At 32.9% G+C, this 17,254-nt stretch overlaps 1 protein-coding gene across 2 annotated transcripts; it reads left to right on the top strand.

The window, feature by feature from the left end:
• Positions 1-2,408: 2,408 nt before the first annotated feature.
• On the top strand, positions 2,409-16,967 carry LOC135834472 (low-density lipoprotein receptor-related protein 2-like). Of its 2 annotated transcripts, XM_065348352.1 has the most exons (17): positions 2,583-2,907; positions 3,185-3,356; positions 3,437-3,767; positions 3,856-3,895; positions 3,989-4,102; positions 4,188-4,349; positions 4,554-4,771; positions 4,922-4,976; positions 6,600-6,713; positions 6,792-6,923; positions 6,999-7,219; positions 7,306-7,560; positions 15,079-15,228; positions 15,335-15,459; positions 15,913-16,092; positions 16,189-16,351; positions 16,486-16,967. In XM_065348352.1, the coding sequence occupies exons 2-17, from the start codon at positions 3,231-3,233 to the stop codon at positions 16,908-16,910; spliced, it is 2,811 nt and encodes a 936-aa protein (XP_065204424.1). In that variant the 5' UTR covers positions 2,583-2,907; positions 3,185-3,230; the 3' UTR covers positions 16,911-16,967. The 2 variants fall into 2 exon arrangements, with proteins under 2 accessions (XP_065204425.1, XP_065204424.1); XM_065348353.1 differs by lacking the exon at positions 16,486-16,967 and having other exon boundaries at positions 2,409-2,907; positions 16,161-16,299.
• The last annotated feature ends 287 nt before the right edge of the window (positions 16,968-17,254 follow it).

Below are 17,254 nucleotides of genomic sequence, written 5' to 3'. Positions count from 1 at the left end.
ATTCGTGCAGTGCCAATAAATAACCTTAACTATGTAACACCCATCAATAGTTGATAATGCTGTTTTTCGCATTTCCTGAACAATTTACAAAAATGGAGTTAGATATTTTACGTATTAGGGTGATGAATAGCTGTTTAAAATATCTATTATTGGTTTGATCATTGGTTTTATTCTCGATATTCGCGGTATTGATTGTAAATCCATCTAAATAACTCTATAAATAACTCGTGAATTCGTGAAAATAACTCTTAAATAACTCGTGAAAACTAAATAAATAACTCTAAAATTCATTCAAATAATGCATTAACGTAATTTAAATATCTCTGCTAAACGATGCTGAATAAAATTATCACTTTGATTAAATATCGCGAACAACTCTTAATTGTCATCGAATGCCTCAAGTATTAGGAGTGCAATGGAGAGATGGCTGGACAGTGACAGTGTCAGTAAATATTGCATATTCCCCAGTTAATTGCAATGTGTTGCAATTAACCAATCTCAGTAAGTCTGCATGAATATTTTACATGTTCTCATTTAATGTATTTGTGTTGGTTTAATAATAATGCTTTGACCCCAGTGAATAACATGAATATGTTATATTTCCCATTTAATATGTTCGTGCTATTTTAATTATGCTTAATCTAGGAATCACATATGTGACGCGGCACAACAAAATCGACCTTCGAACTGAAAACAAGTTTTTGAGTTATGGGGGGTTAAAGTTTTCAGTCCAGTTCTGCTCGTTTAGCGGAAGCGCTTGCGTTCTAATCACGTTCTCCGGCTAAACTGAGCTAAACATAGTCTTGGATAACGTTTCTTGCCTGTTTTGTGTGAATATCACTGGGTAATAGTATACTATTTTAATTTCATATGAGAGGAAAATAAATGCTGAAATTTAAAAAAATGGCTAATTTCGAATTTGTAAACATGTGAGGAAAACAGTTATTTTCCTCCCTAGGGAGGAAAGTAACTGTTTTCCGCACATGTTTAGATAGATGCGTTAAAGACGTATTTTCCAACCACAAAACTGTGTAGGAAACTACTCATTTTCCGATCATATGAAATTAAAATGGTTATTTACATTGATACAGGGGGCTCAGTCATGATTGCGCTCATTTTTTCAATTTATTTTTTATTTTTTCATTATTTTCAATTTTGAAATCGATCTGGAGGCGAAACAAAACGTTCTACGAGAAAAATATATCGAGCAAAGTTGTAGAGAATTAAATTTCCAAAAACCTATAAGAGGTTTATTTTTCTACAAAATGCATAGTTTTTCCGTTTTTCTCAAAAAACAGAAATTTTATGGTAATCATCATGAGGTTTTTGTTTTTTGAGAAAAACGGAAAAACTATGCATTTTGGAGAAAAATAAACCTCTTATAGGTTTTTGGAAATTTAATTCTCTACAACTTTGCTGAATATATTTTTCTCGTAGAACGCTTTGTTTCGCCTCCAGGTCGATTTAAAAGTTGAAATAATGAAACAATTTTTAAAAAATCAAAAAAATCAAAAAAATGAGCACATTTCTGACTGGATTACCATGTATATGGAGCTATGCAAATCATAGGGACTTCAGGGTGGTTTTAAATGATTTTTGAATGTCCGAGGACCAAAAATCCGTCAAAAAGTGAAAAATAATTTTTTCAGTCGGAAGGTCGATTTTGTTGTGCCGCGTCACATATGTGTGTGATTGCCTAAAGACATCTGCTTTATAAATACTGTGTATTACGACGATTAAACATATTCAGTACACCTTACGAGTATGGTTTATTTCTAGTTTTACACTCTTTAGTATGATGTATATGGAGGGTTGGAGTTATCCCAGTGTCCGAATTTGAGCTAGTCTGGACCATGTAATTATTCCCCACATAAGGAATAATTATTGTCTTAACCACCATATAAGGAAATGTCGACCCTATTCCCCTATAGCAATAATTCCAATCTCCTATATAACAGCATTAGTTTTAAAATGCTGCTTGCACAACTTTTGTCAATAGTGAAAAATAAAAAACTGAAATCAGAATCAAAAGATGGAAGTAAACCTAAAAACTTTGAAAATAAAATCTCAAAATAAAAATTCATGAAATCAAAAATTGAAAACGGAATTTAAAATTTTGAAAATCAGATCAAAAATTGAAAATAGAATTAAAAAATTCGAGTAATGCTGGAAATGAAATGAATTTGAAAACCTAAAGTGAAATAGAAAATCCAGAAAATTGGATCACAATGGGGGTGGTCTTCATATTGAAAGAAAAGTTATCGGTATTTAGAGAAATTCTAATGGAAAAATTGAAGGAAAAAAAACTATAGGTAGGGGCTACCTACCTATGTTATTTCCATTTTAATGATTTAGTATTTTAAAATTTTATTTATCGGGAATCTCAAGGTCACTTTTCTTTTTTGAACCAACGAGAGAAATCCACTGAAGCTCATTTGATATAGTCGATAATCCCTTAAGTAGGTAAACCTCATCAATTTCGCATTTAATCATTAAATTTAAGATTGTCACTCAATAATATAATATTCATAATAATCAACATTTCCATCAGATTTATCGCTCGAAGATACCTTGTGTACCTACTCGTATCACACTAATTCACACACAAGTGAGGCGAAAAAATTGTTAGGTAGTTATCTAGTTGTAAAACAAGTACGTTTACATTTTTAATGAAAAATCCCCACAATTATTTTTATAGAGACAAACGACTTACCTTCGAATTAGGAAGAATCATTGGCAGATTTACAAGTATTTGGAGTGGGATTTACACACTCATGCGAACATTAGATTATCATAACTTTTTTCCCGAGTTTTATTTCGCGTTATATTCGATCACGAGTTGAAAAAATTAAAGAAATACAAGTTCTGCCGTCAACAATGTAATCTGCTACTCACACCTACAAATACGTAAGTAAAACATGTCTTTTTTTTTATTCGTTGGTTTAAATTTAACAAGTGGTCTTTGTAGACGTTTTCTTAAAATTATTTAATTTAAATTTCGCCTACCTCATGATTGAAGAAGCTTCACCGCAATTCAAAATTCATAGCTCAATGATAATACAAGTGGCAAAAAAAAAAAATTACAAACAACAGCTTTCTCCAATATCTATTTGGGTAGTTTAATCATTTTTTTTCCAACGAATTTTCATCTCTTCTAATAGCATTCTGCCATTTCTTTACATAGGTACTTCAAGACTACTAAAAATTTGTTTAAAAAAAAAAAGAAAAAAATGAACTTCAATATTGAAATGTTCAAATGGTTTCACTTTCAGTATCTCGTTATTTTATTACTGGTTTGCGATAATACAATACTCAATCACCAAATCAATGGAAAAGAGATAACTGAAATTTACGATGTACGTATTCATTAATTTTTTAAGCCTCAATCACATTTTCATCAATTTGATTATAAATTTTTAAAAATTGTATTTTTTAGAAACCTTGCATCACACCGGATAACCAGCCAGGATATTGCATAAGTTTAACAAATTGCAGCCATCTCCAAAGTAAACTGGGAAAATTTCCAGTTCTACCAGAGCTGGTTACTTTTTTGAGAAAATCCCGTTGCGATCAAGAAAGTGTCGAAAAAACACACAAAGTTTGTTGCAGTGTTTTAAATTCAGCAGATACGAGTTCATTTCTCACTTCAGAATCACTCTTATCCCAACATGAAAATGGAAAAAATACCACCGGGTGTGGTAAAACAAACAGAGCTGTATGGAAATTAGCTGGAGGATGGAATTCAACTTTAGATGAAAATCAACAAAGTATGCATGGACTTGACCAGAAATTGAAACACTACGATTCATTCCTCATTCGCATAATTATTAATTATTTTTATACCCAATTTTGCAGCCGATTCGGGACCGAAAATTCAAGCAACGGAATGTAAATCGTGAGTACAATATTACGAGATTAAATTATTTTTACAAAGAATTAGATGTTGAAATGTTTGCTTCAAATGAAAAATTTTTCGAACATATTTCAGGTGGGAATTTAAATGTGACAATGGACAATGCATTAGTAAGTGGGATGCTTGCAATGGAACATCAGAATGTGAAGATAAATCTGATGAAACGTGTCATCGCTGTTTAAATACAACGTCGGTACACTAGACAGTACTGCATCAGCACATCCATGCATTTTATTCTTTTTGAAATACCGAAAGAAATTTTTGCTCTAAGCAGATGCGGCCATTCACGTTTCCGATGCGATTATGGCGCTTGTATATACGAGAACCAACAATGTGATGGGTCAGTAGACTGCAGAGATGGGTCAGATGAATCACTAAGAGCATGCAATATAACTATTGATGAGACTGAGAAAGAACAACTCATTGGATTTGAAGGGTAAGTCTTTATGGAATTCTTGTGATACGTTAATGAAGGAAATTCGCTTACCTATTTTTACTTCTCACTCCAAGAATATTTCCAGTGGCATTGGGAATTGAATTATTGATCATCGGGAGCAATACTGATTACTGATAGATCCTTTTTTTTTCATTTCCTGATACCTGCAAAAATAATAAAAACATGTTTTTTTTATGTACCTAGTAACTTTTGCACCGTGCTTATACCAACTCCTGATAAGACCATCACGTACCAATGTAATGAAAAAGATTCGCAGACGTGTGGAAAATCTGGAATTGTTCACGAAAACACAGTTGCATTGATCAAGTGCAACACTGGTTATTACACAATATACAACAAAACTGGATCCAGTTCTGTTTGCAAAAATACAAAATGGGTTCCATCGATAGCTGATTGTTTCAGTAAGTTGAAAAACATTTATGAAATACGTATCTGAATGCGAGATTTACTTTAGTTACCTACTCATGAGATGGTCAAACATAATACTACCTATCTATTTATTTGATGAGTTATTCATCAAAATCTTTTTCAATTTTTTTTTTTTATTTTAGCTCCTGCAGATGTGAAGGCAAAAATTCGAAAAATTCAAATGGAACCATGTTCAGAGTAAATATGTACCTACCAACCTACATATCTACAAGTAACAATATAAAACCTCTGTAACCAAAATATCAGTCACCTAAATTAATTTTTCGATTTTTGGTGAATTTTTGAAAATCCAAAAATGGAGATTTTGTGAGAACATTTTTACGTTTTCAAATGTACATATTTTTCCATTAATGAAGAAGAAAATCAGTTCTAACGTGAAGATGAAATCTTAATCAAAATGCAATTCAATTCAATTCAAATCATTTATTGAAGTAGACAGCTTTCACTGTATTTACATTTTACAATGTCAATAAGGTAGATAAGCTACGTACAAGGGTGCATCATTCAAATCTGAATGATTTTTTTCAATTTTCAAGAAAGTTTCAGAACAATGGGGACGTTGGTGAGGCCAAACCCAAAAAATGAGTTCATATTCGTATTCAGCATCCCCAAAAACCAAATAAACCATATGTCACACGGTTTTTTTTTCAATTTTTGGGATATTTTGGGGGTTGACGGGGGAGTTGGAGGGGTCAAATCAAAAAAATAAGCCGATATTCGAATTCAGCGCTCCCAAAAACCTAATAAACGATATGTCACACGATTTTTCAAATTTTTGGAAAATTTCTCAAAACCAAGGGGGTTCAAAGCCCCAAAAATTTTGGTCAAAATGTAAAAAAATTCCAAATATCGTGTGACATATCGTTTTAAATGTTTTTAAAGCTCTGAATTCGAATATGAGCTTATTTTTTCGATTCAGCCCCTCCAACGCCTTCATCAACTCCCGAAATTGCCAAAAAATTGAATAAAACACGTGCAACGGTCAATTAGGTTCTTAGCAGCGCTGAATACGAATGTTGACTCATTTTTTTTATTCATCCCCTCCAAAACTCCCACTGGCTTCCAAAATTTTCTGAAAATCTAAGAAATCGTGTTATATTAGAAACAAATTTATCAGGGTTTCAGGAATTCTGATCATGGGGAAAAGAATGATCTAAAAGTTGCCAGAAAAAAATGGTAAAATTGTATTTTTATGTTATGGTGAGTGTTGATAATGGAATATAAACCGAATTTCATCTCTCTACCTCGATTTTGATTCAATTCTGACTTTTTTTTCAAACAGAAAATGAGCTGTTAAAGTTTATTGAAAAATTGCCGAAAATCGAAACAATTAAATTTACTACCTGGACCTACTAGTGCATTTTCGGATGCTTTCAAGACTTTTCTTCTACCAGTTCAAATGAAATCTGACCAGACCAGTTTGATTAACTTATATCTGATCAGACTAGTCTAGATGTCACATCACATATCAGATTCAGACACTCTCTGGATCCAATTTGATCAGATCTAATTATTTGTATTTTCCCTCGAAAACTCAGGGAAATAGCAACTTGAATTTCGGTTATGGGATAATACATGTGATTTTCTTTTCAACCAAAGTAGATACTATCTATGTATTTTTGTGTATAGTCTAAAAGAACTGATCCAAGTAATAAATCATCATCTCATCCCTTTTCAACTGAATGATTTTCGACTGGGAAATACACTGACTTTCATTTTGGTTTAATTTAATGGAACTTTTTAAAAATAGACTCTCATTTTGGTGCAATTCAACAGAATTTTTCAAAAATAATGTTTCAGATTTGAATTTAGATGCAGTAATGGGCAATGCATTTATGAATGGTTCCTGTGCGATGGAATATCAGACTGTGTAGATAATTCAGACGAAACACTTCGCCAATGCTCAGCTACAAGGTGGGTAAGGTGGCATTGAAGAAATACTCAAATTATTTGTATCATATCTATTGATATTCGATTATTTATTTTAATCAGATGTGGAAAAGAGCAATTTCGATGCAATTATGGTGGCTGTATTGATGCACAATATCGATGCGATGGCTTAAAACAGTGCAACGATGGCTCAGATGAAGCACCTTCAACATGTGCAACAAAACAAGGATCCAAGTACCGAATTATTTTTTCAAATTTTACTCGTCGAAGGTTTCACCACTTCTTATTCTCTGATAATATCCATTACAGTACTAATTCATGTGCAGTACCCCAACCATCGCAAGGCGAAACTATCACATACACTTGCAATAACAATACGTCCAACCCGTGTCAAGTCAATGGGTATATTCCTGAACACTCATTCGCTGTGATTCAATGTAATCCTGGTTATTTCCTATCAAATAATGTATTAAGTTACCAGTCTCGTTGCATTAATTCGAAATGGGTACCTCAGATTTATCAATGCCTGAGTACGTGACCAGATGTAATTGATTGTTTCGACAAAATTTACTCATTTTTCACTTTTATTCGTATTTATGTTTTTCTTTTTCTACAGAACAGTGCGGTGAATTTACTTCGACGAACATGGGCGGGCGATGTTATTATAAAGGAATCCAAATCTCTTGCAATTCAAAATCATTCTTGGCTGGTACTTTAATACGTCCTAAATGCAAAGTTTTCTACACTGAAGCAGACACAGATAATACAGGCATTGGACCCGACTACACACAATTTACATGTGACCAACAAGGACAATGGAACCCAGAGATTACGTCTGAGTACGGAAATAGAGCTATATCTTGTGTTCACGGTGAATAATTCATCCATCTTAAATCGTACTTGTACACGCACTGGTGAATTATCTTTGCAATCAGGGTGACCACGTGAAGATGACCCATAATATTTCTTTTTTTTCTCATGTGTCTCACTAATGAAACTATTCAAATATATCAACATGCCCCAAATTTAAAAAAAAAGTTTTGCCCAAATTTGGGTGAGGAGGTTCTCCCCTTCATTAAAAGATCTCATCTTGAAAATTGAATATTTCAAAAAGCATCAAAAGGTACATCTAAGGAAATTTTTTTCAGAATTTTAAAATGGTAGCTCCCACTTACAGAGTCATTATGAAATCTGAACTTACAATTTCAAAGTTCAACTTTCAACTTTTGAACATTTTAAAACGCATGAAAAGTTCAAAATGCGATGCCCTTTCGATCTGTGAAGTTAGTTTGGATCAAAGTATCATATCTTTGGAGGCATGCGCTGCTGAAGTTGAGTACCTCGAGACAATGTGAAAATAATTTAAGCCCCCTCACCCACCCTCTGAGGGGTCTGGGACCAAACTGATTGCGATCCTGTACAATCAAGCTCTGGAAGTGCCCCAGGACAGGACGTCCACTCATTTCTGGAAATGATTTTCCCTGACTTTTCCAGGGTTTCCAGACCAATTCCTCCAATTTTCCAGATTCTTGAAAATTGAATTACACATGTGATCAGAGGGGGGGAGGGGCACCAAATTTTTTCAAACATCATGAGATCATGAGCTCCAAGAACTGTTATCAAACTATACAGAATATAACTTATGCTACACAGATGGTTCAAAAATTTCTAACATTCATACTGGTTATGCTTACTCAATTACTGACAAAGTTCTCAGTTTCAAAATTCACAACTGTGCCTCAATTTTCACTGCTGAACTCACTGCCATAAAACATTGCCTAAAAGATATAATTTCCATTCAATCAGAAAATAAAAAATTCTTAATCCAAAGCGACTCACTAAGTTCACTGCTATCTATTCAAAACATTTTTTCTGGCCATCCCATAGTCCAAGACATACATAAGTCCCTTTTTAACCTCCACAGTTATGATTACTCAATTAGCTTCATGTATGTTCCCAGCCACATAGGTATCACTGATAACAAAACTGTTGATAGATCAGCAAAAACATCCACTGTCCCCTCTCCTCTTACCTCTCTCACTCCTCATGATATTGAATCTTTAATTACTCACAACACATTTACCAACTGGCTGAACTTTTGGTCACAACAAACTTCAAACAAACTCTTCCAACATAAAAAAACGACCCTCCCATGGAAAAATCTAGGCCACCTGAACAGAAAAGAGGAAATCCTTATTACTAGACTAAGAATAGGCCACACAAAAATTACTCATAACCACTTATACCAAAAAGAACCAAAACCCCCATGCCAATTTTGCAGAAACGAACCCACATCCATTTAACACATATGTTTGAACTGTCCCCAACTGAAACAAAACAGACTTACTCTACAGATAAAAGAAAATCCACCTACTATATACATATCCCTGATGAACCTTCTGAAATACAAAAATTCATCTCCCTAATAAAAAACATCAACCTAACAAACCAAATCTACCTCCCCTTTTTCCGGGTGTAATAATCTTGTAATTATAAACACACCCCCCCCCCAAAAAAACCACATCGTTAATACGTAGATGTACAGTTGTGCCCATGCCCTTTTTTGCAAGCATGACTGTGTGCTCAATAGGGTGGCCCTTATTCAAACTTGGTGAGAAACTTTTTTATTGGTTTTTTAGTGGGAAAAATCAAGATTTTAACTTGCTGAGCTCAATCAATGGTATCAAAATTTTTAAAAAGAGAGACGAGAGACGTTCTGTTAAAAGAACAAAAATTGTATTGATAATTTGCATTCAAGCATAGACACAATGGTAGAACATCATTTTTCAAAAACTTTTTAAAATTTTTATTCCAACCCCGCAAACATCTTTCATTGGAACTTGAAATGATTGATGAACTGGACAGAATATGGAATTGAATACCTACTGAAATTTTATTTTATTTCATTTTATGTTTTTATTAATTTATTTTTTCATCCAATCTTTCTGTCATTCCGTCTTTCCACCCTAGTGAAAAAATACCTATCGTTTTAAAAATAACCCTAGGTTATCAATGATTAACCTATTGTAAACCATAAGTACATATGACAAAAATACCTATCACCATATTTTTGCCTTTTTGTTATTTTTTCCTTTTTGCCTTTTTGTCTTTCCATCTTTTTGTCTTGTCATCTTTTTGTCATTTTGTCATTTTGTCTTTTTGTCTTTTTGTCTTTTTTTGTCTTTTCATCTTTTTGTCTTTTTGTCTTTTTTTAACTTTTCATCTTTTAGTCACTTAGGTCTTTTAGTCTTCTAGTCTTTTCGTCTTTTCGTCTTTTCATCTTTTTGTCTTTTCATCTTTTTTTAACTTTTCATCTTTTAGTCACTTAGGTCTTTTAGTCTTTTAGTCTTTTCGTCTTTTCGTCTTTCCATCTTTTCGTCTTTTCATCTTTTCATCTTTTCGTCTTTTAGTCTTTTAGGTCTTTTAGTCTTTTCGTCTTTTCTCTTTTCGTCTTTTCGCCTTTTAGTCTTTTCATCTTTTCATCTTTTCGTTTTTACCGACTTTGCCGTGAAACGGAAAAGTAAGGTATTGTATTTGTCATGATGGTTGAGGATTTGGGTGGGGGTGGGTTTTCTTGACGTTTTGGAGTGTGCTGATCACGATAAGACATATGGCGCAAAACGAGATAAGTTTATATATATATTTATATATATACATATTCTAGGGGGCAATCTCGTAACCTTTTTCTAGATTAACCAGCAAACTCATAACGTTTTGGCAAACTCGTAACCTTTTTAGGACGTGACTTTGCGATGAGGTGCTATATGAATCTACAAGGTGTGGGGAGTCTACTGGCAAAGTTTGAGCAGGGACGTGAGATTGCTGTTTATACAATTTCTCATTCGACTCAATTTTCAAATGAGTGCATAGCCTAATTATTATCTACGAGGACATGAGAAAAAGGTGCTTATTGCCAAGAACCATTTTATTCATTTTTCAAGTTCTGTTTGGTGATTCTGGTGGTTGAAGGTCTCCTCTTTCACATGGCGTGGTCAAAAATCGTCTAAAATGAATTTTTGACTGCTCAATTTCAATTTAAAGTTGATTATACAGGTCCGCATTTTCGTGTTTTTCAACATTAACATTGATTTTACGAGGAAAGTATGCATCCTATGAAAAAAATGCTATGAAGGAAATTGTAGAGCATAAAATTTCCTTTCTGCTCAGAGCTGGTTATTTTTTTGTAGGATGCTTTGTTCAAAATGTGTTTGCGAAAAACATGGATGCATAGGACTTGAAAAAAAAGCTTTCCTGAAAAACTGATGTTTCGGCAATGAGCAACTTTTCCACAGGGCCCCCAAAAATCAAGTTAACGAATATAACGCGGCCTAACATCGAGTACTATCAGGCCTATGGGGTGACGCGTCGAGCGTATGCACAGCAACGAAGTTATAGAGGGGTCTTGAGATTGCTGTTTATACAAAACGTTACGAGTTTGCCTGTATGCGGCTATATATTTGCTAGCGACCAGACATGTCAACTATGCTTGGCATATATGCAGAAAAGTGAACAAAATTTTAAAATTGGTATAATTTCTGTTCTAAATCACTTATTAAAATTTTATTTGCAGATTCAGTCTAATATTAAAAAAATCTATGTTTTGAAAAAAGTAATCAGATTTTTAGGCTAAATTTTGAAGAAAATTTTTGAAAATGGAGTCAAAGTAATTTGAATTTTGAGAAAGTTATGACACCAAAAGAAAGCTTAAACAGCATAAAAATTTTTGATGTTTTTAAATTTTCCATAGGCCAATAAAATACTGAAAAATTTCAAGTCAAATTTGTTGTTGTGTACACTCAGGATCGATGTATTTGCATACATCTCCACCAGCACATCACATTCTACTCACTACAAATTGACTATAGACCCTGCGTTCGTCCTCGCGCCTTGATTTCTAAGCCATGCGCCCTCTGGTGGAAGTTTCTGAAAACTCATAGTTGACTTGTATAGCAAAATTAACCCATGACTTGTCAACTATAGTTGAGAAGTTGGTCAGTCCACTTGTATAGTAAAATTAACCCATTCAATAGTTGACATGTCTGGATACCAATACCTATATATATATATTTATATATCAATTTATGTATAAATTTGTGTCACGCTGAACTCAAAAGCTCCGAACTTTAAGTCGAACCTGATGATGGCAAAATATTGCTTTGATACTGAACTAGAGAAATTTCTAATTTGGTCGAAATCGGTTCAGCCGTTTACGAGATATGAACGTTTAAGTGTGTTTCAACGTTATGGATAAGCAGAAATTTCTGTAAACCCTTATATCTCGCAAACGGCTCACCCCCAACAAACAGATGGGGTGGTTAGGGTGTGTAGGTTGCAGATTGGTACGCCGAAGGTCGGGTGTTCGAATCCCGCGCGAGTCAAGAGGAGAAAATTTTTTGTTGATTTTTTTGTTAATTTTTTTGTTAATTTTATCCGTCCAAAATTTTTTTGCCATAAAAAATCAAAATTTTTCAAAAATTTCTAGTGTAATTTTTGTTTTAACAAAAAACATTAAGTTTTTGGTAAATAGCCAGTAAATTTTGATAATTTTTTTTTTTTTGTTAATTAATAGTAATTTTTAGTAAATGAAATGATTAGTTATTTTTGGTGAATTACTCGTAATTAAAGTTGGTCGAAAATTTTGGTAAATTGCTTGGGTAATTTTTGGTAAATTGGTAAAGTTTGGTAAATTGGTAAAAACCTTTGACAGTAAATTACTGGGGTAATTAAAATTCGGTAAAAAAATTGGTAAATTAGTGAGGAAATGTCTCGTAAATTACTGAGGTGAATGTTGGTAAATTGCTGGGGTAATTTTTGGTAAAATGGAAAATTGGTAAATTAATGGGTAATGTCTGGTAAATTACTGAGGTAAATGTTAGTAAATTGCTGGGGTAATTTTTGTTAAATTCGTAAATTTTGGTAAAGTGGTAAATTTTGGTAAATTGATAAATTTGGGTAAATTCGTAAATTTTGGTAAATTCGTAAATTTTGGTAAATCGGTAAATTTTGGTAAATTGGTAAATTTTGGTAAATTGATAAACTTTAGCAAATTGGTAAATTTTGGTTAATTGGTAAATTTTAGTAAATTGGTAAATTTTGGTAAATTGGTAAATTTTGGTAAAATGGTAAAATTTTGGTAAATTGATAAATTTTGATAAATTCGTAAATTTTAGTAAATTGGTAAATTTTGGTAAATCGGTAAATTTTGGTAAATTGGTAAATTTTGGTAAATTGGTAAATATTGGTAAATTGGTAAATTTTGGTAAATTGGTAAATTTCAGTAAATAGCTAAATTTCAATTCTGGATAAAAATTAAGCCATTAAAAACCTCTAAATTTTGGTAAATCGGAAAATTTAGGTAAATTGGTAAATTTTGGTAAATAGGTAAATTTTGGTAAATTGGTAAATTTTGGTAAATTGGTAAATTTTGGTAAATCGGTAAATTTTGGTAAATTGGTAAATTTCGGTAAATTGGTAAATTTTGGTAAATTGGTAAATTTCGGTAAATAGGTAAATTTCAGTAAATAGGTAAATTTTGGTAAATAGCTAAATTTCGGTAAATAGGTAAATTGGTAAATTTTGGTAAATTGGTAAATTTTGGTAAATAGCTAAATTTCGGTAAATTGGTAAATTTCGGTAATAATTTTGTTTTTTGTCAACAATTTTCCTGATATATTATTCCACTTGTAATATGACGGTTACGTCTTCATAAGTACGCTAATTTTTATTTGAAAATCAATTTCATAAAAGTGTAATATGATGGCTACTTATGATTGACTATTTTATTTTGTCAATGTTTTCGACTTTTCGTATTCATTAAATCGGTAAATTTGGGTACTTCTGCGCATTTTGATAAATTGGTAAATTTTTAAGTAATGTCTGGTAAATTACTGAGATAAATGTTGGTAAATTACTGGGGTATATTTAGAGCAAAGTCGGTTGATCTTGCGAACTGCGCAAGATGTTTTTTTTGTCTTTCATCTTTTCGTCTATTGGTCTTTTCATCTTTTTGTCTTTTTGTCTTTTTGTCTTTTCGTCTTTTTGTCTCTTCATCTTTTTGTCTTTTCGTCTTTTCGTCGTGTTTTCGTGTTTTTGTCTTTTCATCTTTTCGGCTTTTCGTCTTTTTGTCTTTTTGTCTATTTGTCTATTTGTCCTTTTGTCTTTTCGATGTTAAATGGCCCCAACAAAGCAAGGGCAAAAACTCTGGAAAATTTACAATTCCAAAAAAAGGACGACTTCATGAAGAAATACATTTTTTTAATGTCAACATTACTTGAATTTAATCAATACTTTTTTGAAATTCCAGGCCTCTTACATGTTTTTTCTTGAAAAAAGTGACTTCAGTAACTTAAAACGCTTAAAAAAGTAACCGAAAAGTAACCAAAAAAGTGACAAAACATAGGCAAACATAACTTACTTATTAAAAAAAAAAACAGAACTTTTCAATTGAGAATTTCAGCAAAATATTTTTTTTTTTTAGCAATTTCTGTCAAAAAAAACGACACATTAGAACTATTATTGGGAAAGAGTGGGAGTTTTCAGATGCAAAAAACAACACTATTCTTAGCATCTTTTTTGCAAAAAAAAAAAGAAGAAAATTCTTGACAATTTAGGCTAAAAGCTAGGCTTTTTGCTGTTTTTGACAGAAAACGAGACTTCCACAATAATTTCAGTAAAAGGCAGATTTTCTTAACCATTTTTATCAAAAAAGCGAAACATTTTAGCGCTAAAGAGCGAGATTTATTAATGATACTCAGTATACTCATAACTCGTAAGTTGATAAAATGCAATACATACTTTGACAATTTTTGCAAAAAACAAGATTTTCTGGGTATTTGGCAATTTATGACAAAACCGACCAGGGAAAAAATGGCCTGGACAAAGCGAAAGTGAATTTTTTCATTGTGAAAAATGGAAAAATCTGTTTGAAGTAACCTTTCACAAAATTCCCTGACTTTTGAGTAAAAAATGCTGTGAATTTCCAAAATTCCCTGACTACCGACTAAATTTCCTAGCTTTTCCAGGTTTTCCAGGCTTGTGGATACCCTGCAGGAAGGGCTGAACAAATCTTAACCCCCCCCCCCAAAACGTGGGGTTTTCGCTTCTGTCTCTAACCAACCTGTTTTGGGAGAAATGACTCAGTACCAAATGAAAGTATATACCTATTTGAGATTCTGCGCGCAGTGGTGCTAATTTTTGGCCATTACTGCCAAATTAAAAAAACTTGTAAGTTTTTGGCTATTTTTCTAGTTTTTTTTAATTGGCACCACTGAGCTATCAATATTTTGGTTCAACTTTTTTTTTAGCGATCCACCCAATTGTACAACTAACAAAGCTCTTTCAACATGCACTAGATAACTTATTCAACTCCATCATGTACTTTTTTTTGCAGAATGTGATCAGAATTTCGTTCAACGACAGTTTATAAGAACAGCTGTCGTAGAACCTGAAGGAAAGTCACCCTGGCAAGTTGCAATTTACAATGTGGATAAAATATTAATCTGCGGCGGTACAATAATTCGTCCTAAAATAGTTCTGTCAGGTTGGTAAAACATTCTCGCAAGTAAAAAAGCTACAAGGACTTGATTTCAAAAAAGAAAATTTTCAATTTCAAAACTAACAATAAGCATAATGAAAAATATTTTCAGCTGCGCATTGCTTCCATACGGATGCAAACAAAGGTGAAGTGAATATTGCTGATTACGAAGTCGTCGTTGGAAAAATTACTAGAGATTATTCGTTGATAGATAATGAAGAACAAAAGAGTTTCAAGGTGTGGTATCACAAAACCCCTTTACTGTACTGACCCGAAAATCAACTTTTTCGATTCTGGAGAGAAATCGAGTACTTAAGGTTGGAAGGTTGGAGCCTACAATAGGCACGTGGCACCTTTTCTGGTACCTAGTAGACCTTGTTTAAAAACCGTTCCCAATCAATTTGAAGGCTCCAAAATATGAATTTCAGCTTTCTAGATCTAATTCGTAAGATTACGATTTTTTCCCTAATTTTTGTATAACAACTTTGATTTTCAAAAAGTTATCAAAAATCGAAAAAAAAAACAACTGAAAATGTATTTAACATCCTTTTTTGATTTAGCTTTGTCTGGTTGGAAAATTTTTCAGCTAATTGGGAGACTTTCGCTTTTTAGAACTTCTCAGAATACGTTTTTTTTTTTTACACTAGGATAATTTCGGTGTGCTCTCACCTACTCAATTTTTCGTTTCAGATCCGAGAATTACGATTCTCCAAAAAGGGATATTTCGGTCTAAGTAATAATTTCGCAGCAGATATAGTAATAATAATCCTCGAACAAAGCATCACTTATGGTAACCTAGTTAAACCAGCTGAATATAAACCCGATTCATTATATTCTGCGAATCCTCCTGCAGAAGGCAATCCAGGCAAAGTAATTATTCTAAAATACCTACAGCTGTCTATCTCTTGCACTTCGAGGAGTCGAGATCGTTAAATCAGTTGGGTTGAAAAATAAAATAATTTCTAGGTTTCAGGATGGGGTCTGGATGAAAATGGCGACCTAAGCAGAGTACTCATGACTGCCTATTTGACTTTCATAAATCGAGAAAACTGTTTGAAAATTGTACCTGTTGATATTCAAAGGTTCATTACTTTGGATAAATTTTGCGCTGGTTCAAATACATATAATGGTAGGTATCCAGACACATTTATTTTGGAATGACCAATTCAAATATATTTTTTCTACAATCTCTCACACCTCACACCTGATAGAAGTAAAAATTGCAACTGATAAGATATCTGTTTGTGTTTTTTTTTGGTCAAGGTTCAACTGTACTTCAAGGTGACAGCGGCGGAGGAATATTTTTCAAAGTATACAGTACATATTATCTCCAAGGCATAGTAAGTGTGAAAGAGGGATCATTAACAGCCATATCAGCATTCACTGACTTAGCCGATCACGCCAAATGGATTTCCTCAGTCGAACAAGAAGTGTACAACTATTATGAGAAAAAACAAAGATCGAGGATGGATCTTATACCAGGAACAAGATTTTACACCGAGTCAACGGAGTGTCGAAATCGACAACAGAATAGTAAATTGATGAAAAATAGAATGAAATGTTTTTTGAACGCGAAAAATCGAAATTTTACAGAGTCGACGGGATGTCCAAAAATTTTAAACGTCAATACGCCGCCATTTTCGGAAGCATACGCGTGGTTATCGTATTCACGAGTTGATCGTTGTTAGCTTCATTTAATGTAAAAAAAATCAAATTTTGTACCAATAAAAATGAGTCATTTCCTATTGATTTTTTTTTTTTTTAATTTCACTAGAGAGTCTTGCTTGAAAATGTTCCAAAGGGTAGAAGGTACTTTGAACAGGTGGTTCAAGATTCAAAATAGAACTTTCACCTGAGCAAATCAACGTAAAAGTTGAGAGAAAAAAATACACAAGTGGAAGCAAAAATTACCATGAGAATTCAAACGTAATCGAGTAAAACCAAGTCTTCATTGAAAACCAGTTTTAATATTTCTGGTAATCCTAAACTCGAGATATTATGCATTATGACGTCTCTAAAATCACCCACCAAC

The sequence above is a fragment of the Planococcus citri genome, chromosome 2 (assembly GCF_950023065.1).
Source record: "Planococcus citri chromosome 2, ihPlaCitr1.1, whole genome shotgun sequence".
NCBI lineage: Eukaryota > Metazoa > Arthropoda > Insecta > Hemiptera > Pseudococcidae > Planococcus > Planococcus citri.
This window is presented reverse-complemented; position numbering and strand designations above follow the sequence as displayed.